At 31.6% G+C, this 21,363-nt stretch overlaps 3 protein-coding genes and 1 long non-coding RNA gene across 4 annotated transcripts; 3 read left to right on the top strand and 1 right to left on the bottom strand.

Moving 5' to 3' along the window:
• The first annotated feature begins 905 nt into the window (after positions 1-905).
• On the top strand, positions 906-5,769 carry LOC123898008. The gene is made up of 4 exons (XR_006805177.1): positions 906-1,067; positions 1,337-1,422; positions 4,530-4,768; positions 5,253-5,769. It is a non-coding gene; the product is annotated as an uncharacterized LOC123898008 (long non-coding RNA).
• Positions 5,770-6,317: 548 nt separating this feature from the next.
• On the top strand, positions 6,318-10,645 carry LOC123899188 (L-ascorbate oxidase homolog). The gene is made up of 8 exons (XM_045950261.1): positions 6,318-7,353; positions 7,454-7,563; positions 8,554-8,824; positions 8,988-9,090; positions 9,289-9,634; positions 9,719-10,084; positions 10,203-10,281; positions 10,394-10,645. Exons 1-8 carry the CDS (start codon positions 7,204-7,206, stop codon positions 10,589-10,591), a joined length of 1,623 nt encoding a protein of 540 aa, XP_045806217.1. The 5' UTR covers positions 6,318-7,203; the 3' UTR covers positions 10,592-10,645.
• A 3,525-nt stretch (positions 10,646-14,170) lies between these two features.
• Positions 14,171-16,004, top strand: LOC123899189. Its single transcript, XM_045950262.1, has 2 exons — positions 14,171-14,616; positions 15,357-16,004. The coding sequence occupies exons 1-2, from the start codon at positions 14,331-14,333 to the stop codon at positions 15,593-15,595; spliced, it is 525 nt and encodes a 174-aa protein (XP_045806218.1). The 5' UTR covers positions 14,171-14,330; the 3' UTR covers positions 15,596-16,004.
• A 1,218-nt stretch (positions 16,005-17,222) lies between these two features.
• On the bottom strand, positions 17,223-18,598 carry LOC123898295 (mitogen-activated protein kinase kinase kinase 18-like). The gene has a single exon (XM_045949213.1). It carries the CDS (start codon positions 18,493-18,495, stop codon positions 17,299-17,301), a length of 1,197 nt encoding a protein of 398 aa, XP_045805169.1. The 5' UTR covers positions 18,496-18,598; the 3' UTR covers positions 17,223-17,298.
• Between the last annotated feature and the right edge of the window lie 2,765 nt (positions 18,599-21,363).

Below are 21,363 nucleotides of genomic sequence, written 5' to 3'. Positions count from 1 at the left end.
GGTGGATTAGTGAAGTGTTCAGAATTCGAACCTCAAACCTTGTATATAAAATGCGATGTCCCTTACCAACTAAGCTAAACTTACGAGGACAAACGTAATTCTATTCTAGACATGTCATAAACTAAATAGAGATACCACTTAATTACGAGAAAAATTCAAATTTTCATTCGCACGTTATAAAAAATTTAGACACTTCTACTAACTTCAACTTCCATTGGTCTTCACTTTTTTGTTTTAGTTAATAAATTTGAGAATATAGAAAACCTCTTCTTTTTTCACATAGGTGTATATATGGAAGAAATGTATGTTTTAAGCACACTACTAAGAAAATTGAAATAACAACGAAAATATAGCAATGAAAGAAGATAAAGCTCATCTCTAATTCTATCACTAAATGTTAGAATTACCAAATTTGTTGATCATTTTTTATTTTGTCTCTAATTAAATTCTACTGATTTACACATAATATCATTTTTTATTTTAAAAAAAATCAGGTAAATTGGATCTAAGAGGCTCATCAGAGTAAGTCTCAAAGTTCATATAATGCTTATAGAAATACTTAAGGACCACCTACCAACGATATATCTTTATGTTGGCAGCGAGTAGTCATCTAACACATTTGTGAACTATGAGTCAATTTTTTATCAACTGAACTAACTTACATCGACTCATTCTTTTTTTTTTTTGGTTGATGTATCGACTAATTCTTTAATAAATAGTAAATACTCCCTTTGTTTCAAATTATAGTGCAAAAATAAGTCCAAAAAAAATTGATGTATTTAATTCAAAAATGTAGACAAAAATACATCAACTTTTTTAACTAACTTTTGCTTATAATTTAAAACACACCGAATATATTATTTTGTATTGTATTTTTAGGCCATCTAATTATTCATTTATTATTTAATTAAGCCCTAAAGTGCCATGAGTGTATAATAAGGCAGAGAGAATAGAGGCAAAGAGATCTCAATGGGACAAGTGCCCACCTCTTTGTTTCACTCATAAACTTGCTACTTGATACTTCTTCCTTCCTTCACCTACTTCATTCTCCTAATAATTCACTACAGGTATGTTTCTCTCTTCTTTTTCATTCTTCTATATCTCTAAAATCTAAAATTACAAGTTATTAAAGGAACGTTCATATAAGAGAAAACAAATTAAGAAAACTTTCTTTTAATTTCAAGGTCCTTTCTTTCATGATCTTAATTCATTAAAATCTCTAAAACAACCAAAGTTACAAACTTTAATTTGTTGGTATAAATGGGTGTGGTTTAGATTTTGTTCATAGAGATTCTTTGATTGTAGAAATTAATGCTAAAATTTAACATCTTTGAAGGAAATATTAGCTTGGAAATTATCAAGAATCAAAGTGCAGTGTTCTTTCCAGAAATTAATAGATCTTTCAAGCCATCACAAATAAAGGTACCTAATAATATATGTTGATTTCATGTGCATTAATTTATTTATGTTACTTTTAATGTGCTTCTTTGAATATTCTTCTTCATATGCCAAATTCATGTTATTGGATTGAAGTTCTATGATTTATATTTAAAATAGGATAATAAAAAAAAATTGTGTTTGAGTTTGTCTTGTTTTAACTAATTTATTATAAGTTTGATGTGGTGAAATAAAGCTGCAAATAAACAAAAAATAGTTTCATATGTTTTTTAATTGATAGATCTAAAAACCAAAAACTTGTCATAATCTTGTCAAAATAAAAAACTTATCCTAAGGTGGTTGTGGATTTTGTGTACGGAAATGTCATTGACTAATGTTTTGAATTTATTCAGTCTTGAAGTCCAATTTATTCATAAAATTAAACTACCAATAAAAAACGAGGAGAACTGAAACCAAAAATGAAATAAAAGAAAAATAAAAAAAAGCATAGGCACCCTCAATGTTTCCATATTTGGTAAGTTAGACGAGAATGAAAATCAAACAATATACTAAGTTTGGTAAAAAAAATGTTTTGATTAAATAATTTTTTGTCCAACTTATAATATTTTAATTGCAATGCCTTGATTATTTCAAATCTTAAGTTGTTATTGCGTCAAAAATAAATAATTCTTTAAGTTGTTATTTAAGATATATTACGATCTTTCTTTCATTTATGTCCATGTATAATGTACTCATTTCGGTCCTTATTATAAGAAGAAGTTTATTTTTTACATTTATAGAATGTTGGATGTATCTAGTCAATAATATAGATCAAATACATCCAACATTCTATGAATCTAAAAAGTAAATTTCTTCTTATAATAAGAAGCGAAAGGAGTATATTATACGCTATTGACAATAATAAATAGGATTTTGGTAGAGTATTATAGTACTCGTCGTCATATCTATATTTGAGAAAAATCATTTACTCATAATTCTATGGATACTAAGTACCAATACCTTTACCATTATCAACATCTTAACTAAAATAAATTGACAAATCATAAAATATAATCAGGAGTCCGGTTAGGTGGTAAGAAAGTGGCAAAAAATTGTTTTATCTAAGAATTAAACTCAGTTTTCTTCCGAACAATTCTTTCTTAAGTCGACTTTAATACAAACAAATATCATTTCATTTTTAGATAAGAAAGTATTCAAAGTTCTATAATATTGAATCAGCACAACTACAAACAAAATATTTAGGTTGGATAGAAAATAAAACAAACAGTCAATAAATCATAGATCAATTAGTAAAAAAGTCAAAATTGTTAAGCCAAACACTATGATCGGCATTCGGACACCTATTCTTTCACCTGTGTATGTGAATTTCTAATGTTTATTGTCATTTTGTTTGTCTATAAAAACAAACCTAAAACAAACAAATCAATTGCTAAGATTCAATAAAAAATTATTTGAATAGACAAAAATAAAATTTTAAATAACATCTGTGATAACAAACGATAAGCAACCCACTTGGGTTGGTCTAGTGGTATTGGTTTGGGTCGTTGGAGTATGTTTTTCTCAAGGTCTCAGGTTCGATTCTCTCTTGTGCCAATTTCGGTGGGCTAGTCTATACAGAGCAAAAAAAACTCTGGCTTTAAATGGGGCCCCTGCAAGTGGACGGTGGAATTGATCTTCTCGAATTAGTCGGTCTTAGGACTGGATACCGAGTTTTTTTTTTAAAAAAAAACAAACGATAAGCACCTCGAACCGAGTTCCATGAGTTAGATCAGGATGCCAAAGTCATTGATCTAAAACATTCCCCTGAAAGAAACAGGGTCCAAACTAGCACAACATTCTCTAACCAACTCTAAACAACGTATAGTACAATGAAACATACCAACTTCTAGTTAATCATAAAAGACAAAACAGAAGTGCCTAAAAATTCGAAGCTACACATACCCCCTACTCGGAAACGCGAAAACGCTTCACATACCCCATACTCGTTGCACCAAGCAACAAGTGATGATGACTTTTTCAAGTTAAATAGTCTGAAATTATTATCAAAAAATGATATAGATATTAAGATAGACATAACACAATAGAGATAAGATGAGACATCTCTATCGTCCTCTGACGAATCAATTATTTTTTTTCTCAAAAATTGATTTTAGTCACATTCACTCTTAGGCCATGTGACATTTTTATCCAAATCCATTTCCAAACTCTCAACACGATTCTCAACATCACTTGATATTACTAGAATTTAGAAACTAGAGAGCTAGAAAGCAATATCCGTTTGTAGTGCACTAGTGCCAATTATTTTAAACTATTTTTCTAATGGGACAAATTCTATGGTGGGTCGCCTAGAATTGTGCCATTGTGGTCAATAAATGGATCAAAATACCAATGACTACCGATGTTGTTCTTTGTTCTTTAGAAGTAGAAGTTTACGGTCATTTTCGTTATCATGATGACTGATTTGATAATACGATAAATATTGTTTTGACAAAAATAAGAGAAAATATATATGAGTTAAATTTTGAAAAACACTCGTTTATTACACACTCGTTTATATTTTCTGATATATTTTAAAAATTGACATTGATCTAATCACTATTTAAACATTACAATAAAAATAGCCGTGAATGTTTACATTTTAGAGATCACATACCAGTCATGGTTAAATCACAAATGACCTTCAAATACTCGTAAATATGGTAAACCATTTATCAAGATGGTTCATTATAAAACGTACCTTTTAATAGAGATAATCTTTATTTTATTTTTGGTGGGATAGTCTTTATTGATTGTGATTCCTTTTCTCCCATTATTGTCCTTCATATTATAAAATAGTATACTAACATCTTCTTGACCCATGAGAATTATAATAAAATACTTCACAACTTTGTACCAAAAAAAATAAAATATATACTTCACAACTTTTAAGCTAACCATGAATTAAAATATTTTCAACTCTATATATGGATGTTTGGTTCTTGGAGCATGAAAAGGTGTGGATCATTGTCATTGTGTTGTAATATATATATATTTTTTTGTCAAGTGTCATTGTAATATTTTATTAGTGAGTCAGTAAAGAAGTAGTAAGACAAATCTGATAGACTAATCCGTTTTTCAATAATTTTAAGTAGGAATGTGCATCTGGGCTTGTGCAGGGGAGATAGCACCATGATGGGCCTTGGGCCCATAGTCAATAATGAAACATTGTGTAGTTCTTTTGCTTACAAAAATGTTTCAATTAAATGTTGTTCATCAATATGGAGCAACTACATACAAAGAAACTCTCTACCATTGCTCAATTTCTCTAAGCACAAGGACAATAAAATATTATATGTTGCTGCTCTTTGCATCTTGGTGTTGCTTCTTCAAGGTAAATAAATTATAAATATTTTTTTTTTTGGTCAAGAATAAATATTTTGGTTGGTACATGCACATCAACTATACATATATTATGAGCTTCTAGGGCCATTTATTTTTAGTGATTTATGTTTTCATTTTCATTTCAACTAATAAACATAAGATAATATAAAATAAATATTTTTCTTTACTATTTTCTTTTACAATTTTTGGAAATTAGATATATAACTAATAATGTAAACTCATTATTTTCATTGTTTTTAAAAATGCATTTTTTTCCTAACTTGCTTTTCATTTTCTCTCTATCACAATTGTTTATTACACGAATATTTTATCTCGTTATTAGTAATTTAAGATGAACACAATTTATTGAAAAGAAAAAAAACTGAAATTGATTTTAGAAAATAAATATTTTCTTAAATATAATACAAATATTTAATTTCTATATATTCCTTGTCTACAATCTAATTTAATTTGACATTTTTCTAATTAAACAGGCTGTGATGGATAACTGTGGGAGCATATATCAAATTTCATTTATGACTTATAACTAAGTTCATGAATGAAAATGGTCATAATTATCAAACCAAAATACCCTCTTGTACAGAACAAGGATATAACCCTACCGATGACTCCTTTCGTTTTTATACATAAGTAAATTTTTATTTTTTAAGTTCATTCAATTATTAATATAATTGATTCATATTATGGACCAAATATATTAATAATTGAATAAATTTAAAAAATAAAAATTTATTTATATATAAAACCGGATGAAATATGTTTTTTTGGTAAGGTTCTTGTGCTGTTGCTGAAGAGAGTTCCCCTTGACAACTTCAAATTTGACTTTGTTTTTAAATATTTGCTGATCAGTACTAAACTTGATCACGGCTTTAGTCTATTTTTGTACTTTTATTGTTGTAATAGTACTTATGAGATTTATCTTCTAGAACCATCTTTGGAAATGTAATAAATTTTATATTATTTATGTTTACTTATTGCCGTGTGAGATTATTATTTATTCTTTGTGTTTAGTTATAATAATGTGTTTTATGTGATTTCTTAGTTACTTGATCACTTGAAACATGATGCTTTCTCTCTTCCTATTGGATGTCACACATTTAAAAGTTGCACAATATTATGCAACAGATTTTAGATCTTCATACAACTATTCTTACTTTGTAATTGGTTGTCACTTCCTTGTCTCCACCAAAAACACTTTTTAATGTTAGAGGTCTACCAATCATGCTGCACTCATAATTTTTGTTGTAGCAAATGTGTTGTGCAAATAGCTAGTGCGCGCGCCTGATAATTTTTAGTGCTTGAGATTATACCAATGGTTCCACTTCACATTCATATACTAATAACGGAATCTTCAACTTACAAGGCGGTTTTGTAAGGTTGAGTTAGGTTCAATTATTTATAAAGTAGAAGTAATTCTCACTTTACAAGTGTTCAGGTAATCTTGCAATCGATATGAGACTTCTTAAGATATCCCTCACACCCAACACTGTTGGGCTTGTGGCACAGATATAAATGGTGGATGATCCGATCAGAAGTCTGTAGACGCCCTAGCACTTTTCACACTAGAGAAATTGACAAAATTATCTAACAAAAGTTGATTATCATAATTTTTATTTCAAGTTTGCCAAGTCTCATTCCTCTCCATTTTTAATTTTTTATTCACTATCCTGATTCAGTAACTACTTTACACAATTTGTACCACATATAAATAATAGCAGACAAAGTTCAAATTCGATGGTGGAAGATAAGTTCATATTAAATTAATCATTAAATACTTCTACCAAATCTAATGTTTAACATTGTCTGCTATTATTTATTACTATTTATTTATTTAGTCCTCACTTCTCAATCTCATCCATGCTTACTTCATGACAAAGCAAATGACCTTCCACAGTTATACCATTCATTCTTGGCTTCTTGCTATATGACATATATCGGTGCATTCAATTTTTTATAGTACAAAAAAATTAATAGATAGTTGTTCTGCTGTTTCTAAATCGATCAGAATCCCCTGTGTCCTCTATCTATCGAAAGATATCTTACGGTAGTGGAAATCTTATAAAAAAATATCTTTTGATAATGTAAATCTTACTTGGAGATATTTCCGGATAATATATTTTTTAGTGTGAGCAATTTAAGAGCGAAGTGCAACTATTATATTTTATATTATTTTTCTAATCTCTATAATATACTGCTGTTCTGTGTATTGTCACACTCTTTCCAAAGAATAAGATACTAAATAGATACAGCTCATACACAGAACAGAAGACTGGTCCATCACTCATGTTGAAGAAAGAATCCTCTCTCTCTCTCTCTCTCTCTCTCTCTCTCTCTCTCTCTCTCTTTCTAACATAACATAAGTACATGTACATTGACATCTCGTAGCTTCAAAGCCAAAGGGAAAAGAAAAGTGTTGTTGAAAAAATGGAGTATTCAATGAGACTAGTAAAGTCTCTCTCATTTTTGTTAGTAGTTTTACTTGTTGTGACAAATTCAAATGGAGAAGACCCTTATAGGTTCTTTACTTGGAATGTTACCTATGGAGATATTTATCCTCTTGGAGTTAAACAACAGGTTATTTATTATTGTTGTATGATTTTTATTTCTTTGTTGTTCTTATTTTTGTTAATGTGAAATATTTAGTGAATATTTGTTTTTGTTTATGAAATGGCAGGGGATTTTGATAAATGGGCAGTTTCCTGGACCACAGATTGAATCTGTCACTAATGATAATTTGATCATTAGTGTTTTCAATAGCTTGGATCAACCTTTCCTCATTTCTTGGTTAGTTTATGTCTCTCTCTGCTAACTTTCTTGTTTAGTTCACTGTTTACAGTATTATTAGTTAGATAAACATTCATCATAGTTTTTTAATAGGCTTGTAAGTTAGTTTGAGAGCTATTTTTTAAGTTGCTTTTGAAAAGGACAAGCAAAAGAAACAATAATAAAAATGTTTTATTATCATTATTCAATTTGGACTATTGAGTCTACAAATGGAAAATTTTCTTCTGTTGTGATGTTTGTTTTATTTTTGTCTTAACCCTCTGACTCCCAAGAGAAAGGGGTCCTAGTAATTTGGAGTTAGTTTCGTTGGTAAGTAAAGTCTGGTTAAAGATTATTGCGATGGTTGCTCTTCACCCTTCCTAAATTATCATAACCCCCCCCACATGTCCCCCAATCTACCGGGGGATGTCTCCTGGTATTGCAAATCTTACCGGGAGATTACCAGGAGATCTTGGTAGTGTAAATCTTACAGGGAGATATCTTCCGGTAGTGTGTTTTCTAGTGTGAGCAATTCATGTGCGGCGAAGAGCAACCATCAATTATTGTAGCTAGGATTCAAACTCAGGATTTCCAACATTTCGTCCATAACTGGAGTTCATTAACCACTTGTTAGATTCGGTTCTAAAGTAAGAAGATAAAACAAAAACACAACGATTGATCACAGATTTCGGCCAATTGTGCTTATATCTTTTGTTGTGACTGTTGTACTTTTCTATTATGCAATAAATAAGTAGGCTTGGCCCATTCGTATTTTGGGTTCTGACTAGGTGGTTGAGGGTGCTGGGGGCGAATGCCTCGCAGTATGGTTCAGGACTAAACTTTCCACTTATCGGCAAACATGAGTCATACTCAACAATTTGATTATAACTTCAGAAAGATATGAAAAAGCAACACTAAATCCTACTGTCTACATATAAATTAATATATCTCATTTTTATGTGTCATTATTTGAGTAGACTAATATTAAGAGGATGTGATGGTTCTTAATAGGAATGGGGTGGAACAAAGGAGGAATTCATGGCAAGATGGAGTATATGGCACAAACTGTCCAATTCCACCAGGACAGAACTTCACATATGTTCTTCAAGTTAAAGATCAGATTGGTAGCTACTTTTACTTTCCCTCCCTTGCAATGCACAAGGCTGCAGGCGGTTACGGTGGCATCAAAATTAGCAGCCGCCCGATGATTCCTGTACCTTTTCCTCCTCCTTCCAATGATTTCACTATATTGGCAGGAGATTGGTACAGCAAAAATCACACCGTAAGTATCGTTACTATTTCATTAAGGAAACAGATTTCCTGTAGTAACTGTGTCACGTAGTTACTTATCTCGACTGTCTGATACTCTAATCTAAATCAATAGTCGATATTGTTTAAAATTGATTCAATGAATATGTGATCTGAACCGTCTGATCTTAATTCAGGATCTGAAGGCCATTCTAGACAATGGAAGTGACCTTCCTTTTCCCGATGGACTTATCATCAATGGCCGAGGTTCTAATGCTTACACATTTAATGTTGATCAAGGTACATTACGATAACTTCAACCATTTTGTTTTCTTGAAGATTGATTCTATGATAAGGATATTTGTTAGCATAACAAATTTGGTTTTAAAGAAGACAAAAAATAAAATGCACACAAAAACACGAACGATTGATCAGGAGTTCAGTGAATTTGAGTCATACTCAACAATGTTAGTTACAATTTTGTTGATTATTTGGCAGGCAACACTTACCGATTCCGGATATCAAATGTTGGACTCACAACTTCCATTAATTTTAGAATTCAAGGCCATAAGATGAAGCTAGTTGAAGTGGAAGGAATACACACACTACAAAACACTTATGATTCCCTTGACATTCATTTAGGGCAGAGTTACTCAGTTTTAGTTACTACCGATCAACCACCACAAGACTATTATATCGTTGTCTCATCACGATTTACTTCTCAAATATTAACAGCTACCTCCATACTTCATTACAGTAACTCGGCAAAAACTGTTTCTGGTCCACCCCCAGGTGGTCTCACAATTCAAATCGATTGGTCTCTCGAACAAGCTCGTTCTCTCAGGTATTGCTGTAATTTCCACTTCTGTTAAAAATTTATGTACATGATCATTAAATGTTATACTAAAAAGAACGTTTCACCATTCAGGAGGAATCTTACGGCTAGTGGACCAAGACCTAATCCACAAGGATCATACCATTATGGTTTGATAAACACGACACGTACAATTAGACTTCAAAACTCTGCACCAATTATAAATGGCAAGCAAAGATATGCCGTTAATAGTGTTTCCTTTATCCCTGCTGATACGCCACTTAAACTGGCTGATTATTTCAAGATCCAAGGAGTTTTCAGCCTTGGAAGTATCTCGGACAATCCAACTGGTGGCGGTGCTTACCTCCAGACTTCTGTCATGGCTGCTGATTTTCGAGGCTATGTCGAGATTGTGTTCGAAAATCCTGAAGACAGTGTGCAATCTTGGCACATTGATGGTCATCACTTCTTTGTTGTAGGGTAAGTTTCACCTAATAAAATTGGAATACACAACTCAACAGCGTGTTACAATTTTAAGGACTAAATTGGCGAATCACTCGATAATAATGTAACATTTTTATGATAACTACATTTTCAGAATGGATGGAGGCCAATGGTCTCCTGCAAGCAGGTCAAATTACAATTTGGCCGACACAATATCTCGTTGCACAGTTCAGGTACCAATGTTGATAAATTTTCATGAAATTTTTTAAGTTTGTTATAGTATGATTAAATTGTGACGATAAATATGCATTTATTTTGTGTTTTGATGCACACTACATTATGTAGGTGTATCCTAAGTCATGGAGTGCTGTGTACATGCCTTTGGACAATGTTGGAATGTGGAATGTAAGATCAGAGAATTGGGCTCATCAGTATTTAGGACAACAATTCTATCTTCGTGTGTATTCTCCTGCGAATTCGTGGAGGGATGAGTATCCCCTACCAAGTAATGCTTTGCGATGTGGTCGAGCTGTTGGTCATTGAACTCGGTCGTTATAAGCTTCACTAATTCTCTGTGAAGCATTAACATATACACGGACACAAGACACGATCCTAAAGTATCGGAACTTTCAGCCACATAGTTCGTTTCTCTTTCAAGGCTTAACTCGAGCCAATTTTCCTTTGTATTAGTCAATATTACTATAGAAGATAAAATTTAGGCCATAGATTGCTCTATTCATTTTCTTCTCAAATCAAAATCTAACTCAATGGTTCATTTGCTACATGACATTGATATGCAAACCATATGTATTGTTATGGTTGTTACTAGGGGTGTGCAAAAAATTTGGTTATCCTTAACCAAATTACTAACCAATCCATATCCAATTTTAGTTTGTAAAATCCATTTAAAAAAAAAACCACACCACTCCAATAAAAAAACACCAATTATAAACCATAACCACATTTTGTAATTTGGTTTGGAATTGGTTTGAAAATTTAGGCCCAATAGCTAATTCAGGCTCAATCTTCAATTTTTTAAAATTCTTTATTATATAATAAAATAATTAATTAAAAGAGGGGTGGAGGACCGGTGGTCAACCGGTGGTCAACGCCGACCACCGGTGGCCGGTGCGGCGGCGCTCCGGCGGCGGACGGCGGTTTCCGGCAGACCTCCGGCAACTTTCACGGTGGCCGGCGGTGGTGCTCCGGCGGCCGGCCACCACCAACCACCCATACTATTTTAATATTATTTTATTTTAAAAATCAGATTTTTAATAATTATTTTAAAAATAATTAAAAAAATCAGTTTTTAATGTTTTTAATTTTTAAAAATAATTAAAAAATTCAGTTTTTTTTAAAAATAATTAAAAAATCAGTTTTTAATGTTTTTAGTTTTTCAAAAATTTAGTATTTTAATTTTTTTCCTATTTATTAGTTTTTTTTGTATTTAAAAATCAGATTTTTTAATTTTAAAAATTACTCTTTTTTTAAATAATAAAAAATATTTTTAAAACAATATAAAAAATAAGTTTTCGGCTAAGTAAAAAATAATTTGGGTTTAAAAAAAATATTTTGTGGGTTGATTATAAACCAATTCAATCATAAAATTAATGAAAAATTATGTTTTTAAAATAATTAATAAATCTATTTTTTTTAATCAACTAATAAAAAAAATTAGTTTAAGTAAAAAACCTATTTAAAATTGGATCATGTGAATAACTTAAATTTTATTACAAACCGGTTATAAATTGGTTCGATCCGGTTAATAACCAAATCCAAATTAGTTTTAAAAAATAACCGGTTTGTTATTGAAATGGTTTTGGTTTAGAACTAAAACCATCAATTAGGTGTGGTGTGGTGTGGTTTCCAAACCATGCACACCCCTAGTTGTTACTTTGAATTTGTTGTCAGGCATGGAACAAGCCAACAACTTTGAGTATTCATTCTTGCCATTTAAATAAGTCCTATTAGTATTTTCGCGAGGTGAGATTGAAATACAAAATCAAGTTAAATTGCATCCATAACGGCTGAAATCGCAAAAACTTCTGATGCAGCAGCTATTTAAAACCTTTATTATTAGAAACTAAAAAGATGGAGTATGTCATTAGCGATTTGAAGCTACTGAAGAATCAGATACCAATTTTTATTCTCTAAAGACATTTAATCTGGAGGAAAGATTATACGTTTTTTAATGGCTTTGACATAGTATGTGATTTTATTCGGATGCAGATTTGCTGCAGTAATTTTTCACACAGTTTTCACGCAGTTTTGATTCTGGCCGTTGATTGTTGATCGGACGATCCAGATCAACGCAGTTATAAAATCACTTAAATCAATCTTGATCACACAGTTTAGATCGGACGGCTGTAATTTAAAACAGCGTGAAAACTGTGGGAAACCAAACAGCAGGAAATCTGTTTCCAATATTCGGATTCAACATAATAGAATGCAAAACAATAGAACAGAGGAATTGATAAAGAAAGACTCACTGAATAGAAACTTGTCAAGTCTCTCACGAGGGACACATGAAGCTTCACTATGAAGGAGAAGAAAAAATAAATACACAATAGTTGTTTATCTAGTTAGGTTAAAATATTGTCCCTTGGTCATTTTCACTAATTCAAAGAGTTTTGTTGTAATTCTACATGTTAAGAGTCCCACATCGGTTGAGAGATGACCTGACTAAGTGTTTATATACTAGAGGCAATCCTCACCTTACAAGCCGGTTTTGTAAGGATGAGTTAGGCCCAATATCTATTTCTAAGATGGTATCAGGGCCTCTCCACGATCCGTTGGGTCACCTGTTATCAGGTTTCCGCTATCGGGCCACCTATCGTTTATATCCACGCACCAAGCCCAATATCCATTTCTAAGACTACATTTTTTTTTAGAATCTTTACTTGTTGCTAAGAAACTCAATGATTTAGTATTTGTAAGATGGATTCAATTAGGGGTGTTTGTGGATCGGTTTTGAGGCAGTAGTTTATCTGATCCAAACATAAATTTATTTGTGATTCGGTTTGATTTTGAATGACAAATAAAAAAACTAGATCCGATCCAATTTTATGCGGTTTAAGTTGGATCGATTTCATGGCAAATCTTAATCCATTCTTATTACAACTCCTGTTTATAGAAAAATATTACTTTAAACTTCGAAACAAATCTGATTTAAAACGAAACAAGATCTTGACACAAATTTAGGAAAATTGCACATATGCACCGGATCATCCTTCACATGAATCGGTGCATATGAGCTTTGGATCATCCCTAAGCATAGCATGAGCCAGATCTGCTTGCACCAATGCATCTTTGCTTTTAGTAGCACCTACTAAAAATATGTTCAGGATTATCTTTGCTTTCAAGTATTTCTTTAGTTCGATTAGTAAAGTTAGAGCTCCAAATTCTCCTAGACACAAGTTCAGTCGTTAACATTAGTGATGTTTCGATTTTCTACTTATTTTTCATAAAATCATATGTAATTTTTTTTATAAGGTCTCACAATAAAACATGATTTAATTAGACTTAAAAATACGTTGAGTCGACCCATGTGAACGTTCAACTCTGGTTTTAAGGCAAATCTTGACAAAGAGCATGGAGGAATAATAACCATCCCTGCATGCTCATGTAGGAAGGTTGGTTGCATATATCGAAGAAGTTGCGCATCGTCAGAAGCGGATGAGCTCTAGCCTCGCTTATTAAGATTAGTTGTTATTATTATTTTAAGTTTGTTTTCATTTCAGTGTTATTAGTTTTTTTTTTGTTTGGACTAATTCAGTGTTATTAGTTATTACTATTATTTTTTTTAAGTTTGTTATTATTAGGATTTTTTTTTGACAAAAGATATTTATCTTTTAAATATATATAATAGTGAATTCAGGATAAGTTAGTTATTAAACTAATAGTTAGTTTTTCTATTGTAAACCTATTTAAAGCACTTCCATAGTCTGGTGGATTCCATAAAATTTCGAGAATTATTTTTTCTTTTCGGTGGATTCCATAGTCTGGTGGATTCCACATTATTTTCTCTTTGGTGGATTTCAGAAATCCGGTGAATTTCAGAATTTTATCTGACAGGTTTGTAGCTCTCAAACTTATATGTTTTTGTTATAGGATTAGCACTTCCAGCTACCATACACACAGAACACAATAACAACATATATGTCGACTGCGATTTTTCTTTCCTTAACACAACATACACACTGAACTCACACGCTCAAATTCTACACTTTGTTTTTATGTTCAAATTAATTAATCAACTTTATTATATCAGCAAGAAAGGAAAATGTTGCAGCTATTATATGCAGTGATATTTGTGGAAATGTTAATGATCATGAGCTTTCTGTTCAAGACACCTTTGAGGAATCTAGTAATCATCAGTTTGAATAAGGTTAAGCGAGGTCAGGGACCGGTCGTCGTTAAAACCGTCGCCGCCGCTTTGGTGGTGATGCTCTGTTCTGCACTCTATAGTATGTATAAGATACGGCGTCTGTCCCTTGAAGGTGTTGCCATTGTTGACCCAACAGATCAAGTACTCTTGTCTAACCACGTACTCCAAGCTTCTCTTTTGGGTAATCAATCATTCACTTTCACTTTCAATTTTTATTTTTAATTTTTCTATTTTTTAATCTTCAAAAAAATCTTTCTATTGTTTATTAAAAAAGGTTTTGGCTCCCATTTTAAAAATTTAAAATAAATTAATTTAACTTTTATTTATTTATTTTGATGTTCATCTTATTTTTAGGTCAATTTTTATGATATGACATATTTATTATTAGCGTGATAATATTTAGGGTAAAATATGTTTTCAATCCCTACTTTTATAGCGAGTTTTGATTACCGTCCATGTAAAATAAAATCATTTGTTTTCATCACTATAAATTTTTTTCCTTTATTTTTAGTCCCTGGTGGCTAATTTTTGTTCACTTTAATGCAAATATTATGATATTTTTATGGTCAAAACGTGTCTATATTATATCTAAATATCATGTTAAATATATATAAGTCTATATTTACTTCTGGTTTGAACTTCGGTATGATGCCCTCTTCTCTTAGGAACATATATATATATATATATATATATATATATATATATATATATATATATATATATATATATATATATATATATATATATATATATATATAGCGCAAAAAAAAGAACAGGCCGGATTTAGAAAAGAAAAAATAACATTTTAAAAAATACAAGATATATTAAAAAATGAATTCATGGTTAATTTGTTTAGTACATTCGTTCTAAATTTTTCATATGTATCCTAGAATTTCCCATTAATGAATTTTCTATGGGCAGGGTTTGTTTTGTTCCTCTCTATGGTGATAGATAGATTGCATCATTACATTAGAGAGCTTCGGGTTCTTAGGAAATCCATGGAGACTGCAAAGAGTCAAAATCGAAGTTTTGAGAACAATAAAAACATCAACTCAGTGGAGAACAAGGCCTTGAAGGAAGAAATTGATGCATTAAGGTCCAAAGTTAAGAAACTTGAATATGAATGTCAGGTAAAAGAAAGCAAGACTAAGTCCTTATAAATTGAGGTGGAAGCTCTTAAAGAAGCAATCTAAAGGGGTTCCTTATGGAATATGATCATCTCTTCATAGATATTAGATAATTAGAATCTTGGAAAAAATTGTTGAAGGGTATAGAACAGTGATCTTCCTATGTTGATAACAAAAAGAGCTTGTAAAGTTGTTTGACTATAGCTTATAGTTATAGGTAGATATATTTTAAGCAAAATATATCATATTTTGACAATGATTTCTGTACAATTTATGTACGGAATTTTAACTGCTGCTTAACGATGACTAATCATTATCAGAAAACGTGTGAAGCAAGCACATAAAGTGATTCTCCCATATCAATTGAATTCAAGAGTTCATAATATTCCTCTTACACACATAATTATAAAATTATCAAAGTTTATTTCATTAATTTTCTAATTAATGTTTGTTTGAAATCCTCTAACTTTAGGCAGAAGAATAAATTATGTTTGGTTAGTATTGATTTTTGTTGTCTGAACCCACATGTTTCCCCTTAAGTATTAGTGTTAGTATTGATCACAAATTCATATCCCTATTTATCTTGATCTATGGAATTTGACACCACAAAATCAATTGGTTAAGCAGCATTAGGAGAAGATCAAGGTCTGACCCTACATAACACATTTTTGAGAGCTCTAAGTTGCAATCTAAACACCTAAACGTATATTAGTCTCATAACCATTCCAAAAGACCGAAGAGTTTTAAGCTGCAATCTAAATACTTGAGCATATATTAATTAGTCGCAAAATCAATTGGTTAAGCAGCGCTGAGTTTGTGAGATAAGATCAATGTTCAATCTTTCACATCACATTCTTAAGATGGGGCGAAGAATTTTAAGCTACAATCTAAACACATGAGCGGATATTAGTCTCATAACGAGTCCAAAAGACGGAACCATGTGGCAAAACTATGTGGAGACATTTGGGTGGCAAAGGCCCCAATTGGTTTCCTACCCAAAAAACATCTGCCTGTTTTATCAGTATTAATTTGGTACAAGAGGGAAGAACTTCACCTATAAAGTGCACATAAACAGTGACAATGATACATATAGAAGACCCACCTAGACAGAGAGAGGAAACTGCGACACATTGCATTAACCTTGGTGTCCCTTTGCTTCCCTGTCCAGAAGAATTAACCAAGGACAAGTAAAGAACAGAAGAGAGGTTGAGAGTTAAAAACTGAGGTAGCAGCTAGGGCCTGTCCAGCCTTACATGTTCTGTATTTCACTGTCCCTATTGGTTGGTTCCTTTTTTTTTTATTTACCTTTATCATCAAAATTTAAATTTTACGACAACAACCTAGTCTGACACAAGTGTTAGACTCCTTTAACTATTTGGTTTAAAATTTTATCCCTGACCAATGCGAGTGAAAAAATATATGTTGAAAAAGTTAAGTATTAATTTCTGCTACAAATGTACATCGGCCGACTTGGATTTATTCTGGTAAACTGAAGTAACTTCGCCACAATTGTTTGCGAGGATACTTTAGTTTTAGTTTACCAGAAAATTTCAATTTTGCAAGTTGTCAAGGAAATTAAACCCAACATACAATATAACAACTCACCAAACATAAATTTAGTTAGGCATGTGGCCAAAAAATAATCATAAAACATTAACTGCATCATAAATTCTAATGGTAAGTTTTTAATTAATATAAGAGTTTTAAACCATAAAAAAAGTTCCCAAATAACTGAATCATAAAAAATCTAATGTTGAATGGGGCATCAACCTTCCAATGCCTCTCTCAAAATTAAGACTATTAACTAAAAAACTAGAATCCCTAATCTTACCATTATTATAATCCTCACAAAAATAATCACCACTAATTCTATCACTAAAATCACTTTTATCTAAATCATCACTAATTGAAGCCTCTGCTGCATCTGCATCTGCATCATTCCCTCTAATTGTGATCCAATTATCATCACCCCATTTCCAACATGGATGATCCCTTGAACATAAAGCTAACTTTTTTATCCTACCAATAGGATAATTCACAAAATTAGTCTTACCCAAATCATCAAAAAACAAACTTTCTGAATCTTCATCACAATTCCAAAAGCCCTGTTCAAGAATACTAGTTGGTGAACATGTATCAAATTCTTGAATTTTCTCAACACCAGAATCAAAATCAACAAGAAATGGATGATTCAACAATTGACTACAACTCCATCTATCCTTAGAATTTCTCTTAAAACACTTCTCCAAGAAATCCATAGCTTGTTCTGACAAAAAACAAGGAATCATAGGAACTTCATCAGAATATGCAACACGAAACAGAACATGAACAGGGTCATCTACATTGGACCAAGGTGAAAACCCAGTTGCCATTTCAACAATTGTGCATCCAAGTGACCAAACATCACTAGGGTACCCTTGTTCTTCACCGCGCGCCACTTCCGGCGCCATATACAATGGAGTTCCGGCAATCGGCGCAATTTCATCGATCATCTTTGCACAACCTAAGTCTCCAATTTTAACTCCTTTTTCACCAACCAATATGTTACTACCTTTGATATCACAATGCACAACACCTTTTGAATGTAAGTATTCAAGTCCTTCCACAATTTGTCTTGTGTAGTGTGCTATCGTCGCCTCGTTGAGCCGGCCACCGCGAGTCGCCTGAGAGAGGTTTCCAAAGGGCATGTACTCCATGAAGAGATTGAACAATTTCTTGTTATTTTCCTTAGTAATGTTACAACCTTTGTAGCTAACTATGTAAGGAGAGGACAAAGAAGAAAGAATTCTCTGTTCTCTCTGGAGTTGTTTTGAGTTTGATAATGATGTCTCCGCTGATTTAACGGCGGAGACATCAGTGGAGCTACGAGAGGTGGCGAGGTAGACGGTGGCGGATGAGCCATGTCCGATGATGTTGCCTCTAGTCCACTCCATCTCCCTATTTTTTTTGTTATGTTTTTGTGTTTAAGGTTTTGGTTTGATATTGCGGCCTTTATATAATAGAAGAAAAAAAGGGCATGTTTTGAATTTGAGATTAATAGGGTTAATTTGATTGGTTGGTTTACTAAATTAGTTGAAGCTAGTTCTCTTAAGAGGGGAGTGAATGTTACTTCAAAGGGGAGTTTAGGACGTGTTCAATTTTGGGTGGTTGTGGATGCTTAGTTGGCAATGGATTATGATATGACACGTGGAAAGATTAAGGTGGAAGTTTTTATGTTTTGGTGTGTATAAGTGTCAATTAATCCTATAGTTATGAGTGGAACCGGAATTTATATATTTTAAATAAGGAAAATGTTAAACAGTGTCCCGGAGCACTATTTAAGGAAGCAAATCTAGTAATGTGACATTGAACTTTGTGCAATTAACGCCTCGAAAGTATAAAAAATATTATTTTCAATTTAAAAATTTTATTTTTTTGGTTTCCTTAACCAGTGCCCCGAGGACACCGGTTAGCATAACCCTTTAAATAAAGTCTTATGATCGTATCTTTTTTGTTACAATCTTATGATCGTATCTTATTGATATAAAATATTATTCAACGAAGATTTATTATTGATTAAAGTCGTGAATATTTTGCATTAATAATATGTTTTAAGAGTATGAGTTAGGTAGATTAGAAGGGTAATTAAGATGAGATTAAATTCCTTGTTTTGTAGTATCATACTTAGCAAGACATAGAAAAAATGGTCTTGGGGGTTTTAGTGGCAAGATGGTGAATTGGGGTTGTTTCAACCACCAATGTGGTTGGAGATTAGAATCTTTTTTGTAATTTTATAGCATGTTTCATGTATGATATTTATAATGTAACTAGAGACATATAATAAGCTCCAAAATTAGAATAATACTCTTTGAGAAGTGAGGTGAGGAATAGTACTAGTCAACAATGTGCATGCGGTCTGTTAGAGAAAATTCACATATTTACTCTGTTCCTTATAATTTGTGTGTTTGATTTGATTCCCTCATGAAAAGTTTTATTGAATTTTTATTTTATTTTTGCAAAAATAGCAATAGCCCTTTTGTTATATGGACTTGTATAAAAAAAAAGTTAGATACTATATGGTTCATTTCCATTAGTACTAGTAAAACACAATTCTTTCTTTTTATAATAAAAAGGACAAATAATAAGGGATTATTTAACCATGTGTGAACAAATTAATCTAATTTAATTTTGTGGTCCTAAATTGGGATTCTTATTATTATGTGGGGAATGGATATTTTTTGCAGCTTTAGAAATTAAGCTGTAGGACACATGAAACTCATTGAAAGCTGAGGATACTCTAAAGAATTTGGATTGGTCAATTTGATATAATGCAACAACTACCATGAATTTGTGAAATTAACACAATTTTCATTTCATTTATTTTTCATGATAACTTGCTCATGGAAAAGTGCAATGTACTTCATTACTATAAGTTGTTGAAAACTTTATCAAGCTTTGTTGTCACAGAAAATTTAACTCCAAAAGTACCAACTGTCATATCACTCCTTATGCCCACTTCTAGAAGCTTAATCAAAATATGGATTAGTGGACTAGTTAATCCATGAACAGCCCTTATAATGGGCACTAGGGTGGTTATTAATTAATATTTAAGTAAACTAATAGTAGTGACAATTTGCACCGTAAGAGTATAACATGGTTTAATATTTGATAATGTTCACATAAACTAGAGTGAATGAACGATTTTAACTCTGATTGTAAAAAATTAGGTCTTTAATTCGAGAGATCTCGATTTAAGTTATGTTAGTGTTTTTGGAGGAAGGTAAATGTAAATATTTTTGAAAGTGTTCTTTGAATTCTAAGGTTTTCTCTGCCTTGGATTGGGATATCATCCCCTCACCCTAAATTTTGTTCTACCAAAAAAAAAGAATGAACAAGTTTATCATTGAAATTGGAAACATCAATTAAATTAGGAAAGTGTTAACATATGTTAAGGAGATAAATATGAAAATATTTTCTTAAAAAATGTGTATTCAACTTTTCAAGCATGCGTTTGATCTGCTAAAAAACAGGGGACTGAACTGGACAACTTTTGTTGTACCCTGTTTGATTTGAAACTGGTTATGAGACTGGACAAATTAGGTAGAAAAGGACAGGACAAAAATAAGATTTTTTGTCCCTCACTAAACCACATGACAACTTTTTGTCCACAGTACAACTATAAAAAATATGAAAAATACTCATTTTATTTTCGAATATAAAAATATTATCGCCCTATATCTCTCCGGTACAGTTTTGTCCTGTCCTGTATTATCTTGTTCTGTCATGTGATGTTCTGTCCAGTTTTTGCTATTTTACTAATCAAACGCATCCTAAATTTCTTATACCGTTAAATACTAAATTTATATATTTAGGTACATTATCATGTGTCCTTTCAAGTTGAGGGTGCACTAATACTAAAATTAAGCACTCTTACTTTTTTTCTTAATTAGTTTTTCTATTCTCCAAACACCTTTGTTTTATTTTAATTTTGGAACCTTTAATTTATTTTAGTTTGAGGGTTGAACTAAAATATGACACACGAGACGATTAGATGATTATATAATATATTTTGCTTTACTAATCAATTATAGCAAAAAAGTGTTCATTTAAAAAACAATCCAAAATCATTTCTAATTGGTGTATGTTCTCTTTTGACATTCATTAACACTCTTCAAATTCACGAAACCTATATCATTACGTGATTTAGCTTTCATGGTTTGGAAACATAGGTGTCCAACCTTAGACGTGAAATAAAGGTTAACCCCAACTCACCTAGCATAAGGATACAAAAAAAAAAAAAAAGTATAATAATTATACAATTA

This window comes from Trifolium pratense, linkage group LG7 (genome assembly GCF_020283565.1).
Source record: "Trifolium pratense cultivar HEN17-A07 linkage group LG7, ARS_RC_1.1, whole genome shotgun sequence".
Classification (NCBI taxonomy): Eukaryota; Viridiplantae; Streptophyta; class Magnoliopsida; order Fabales; family Fabaceae; genus Trifolium; species Trifolium pratense.
The sequence above is the reverse complement of the archived record's forward strand: the minus strand, read 5'-3'. Positions and strand labels throughout refer to the sequence as shown.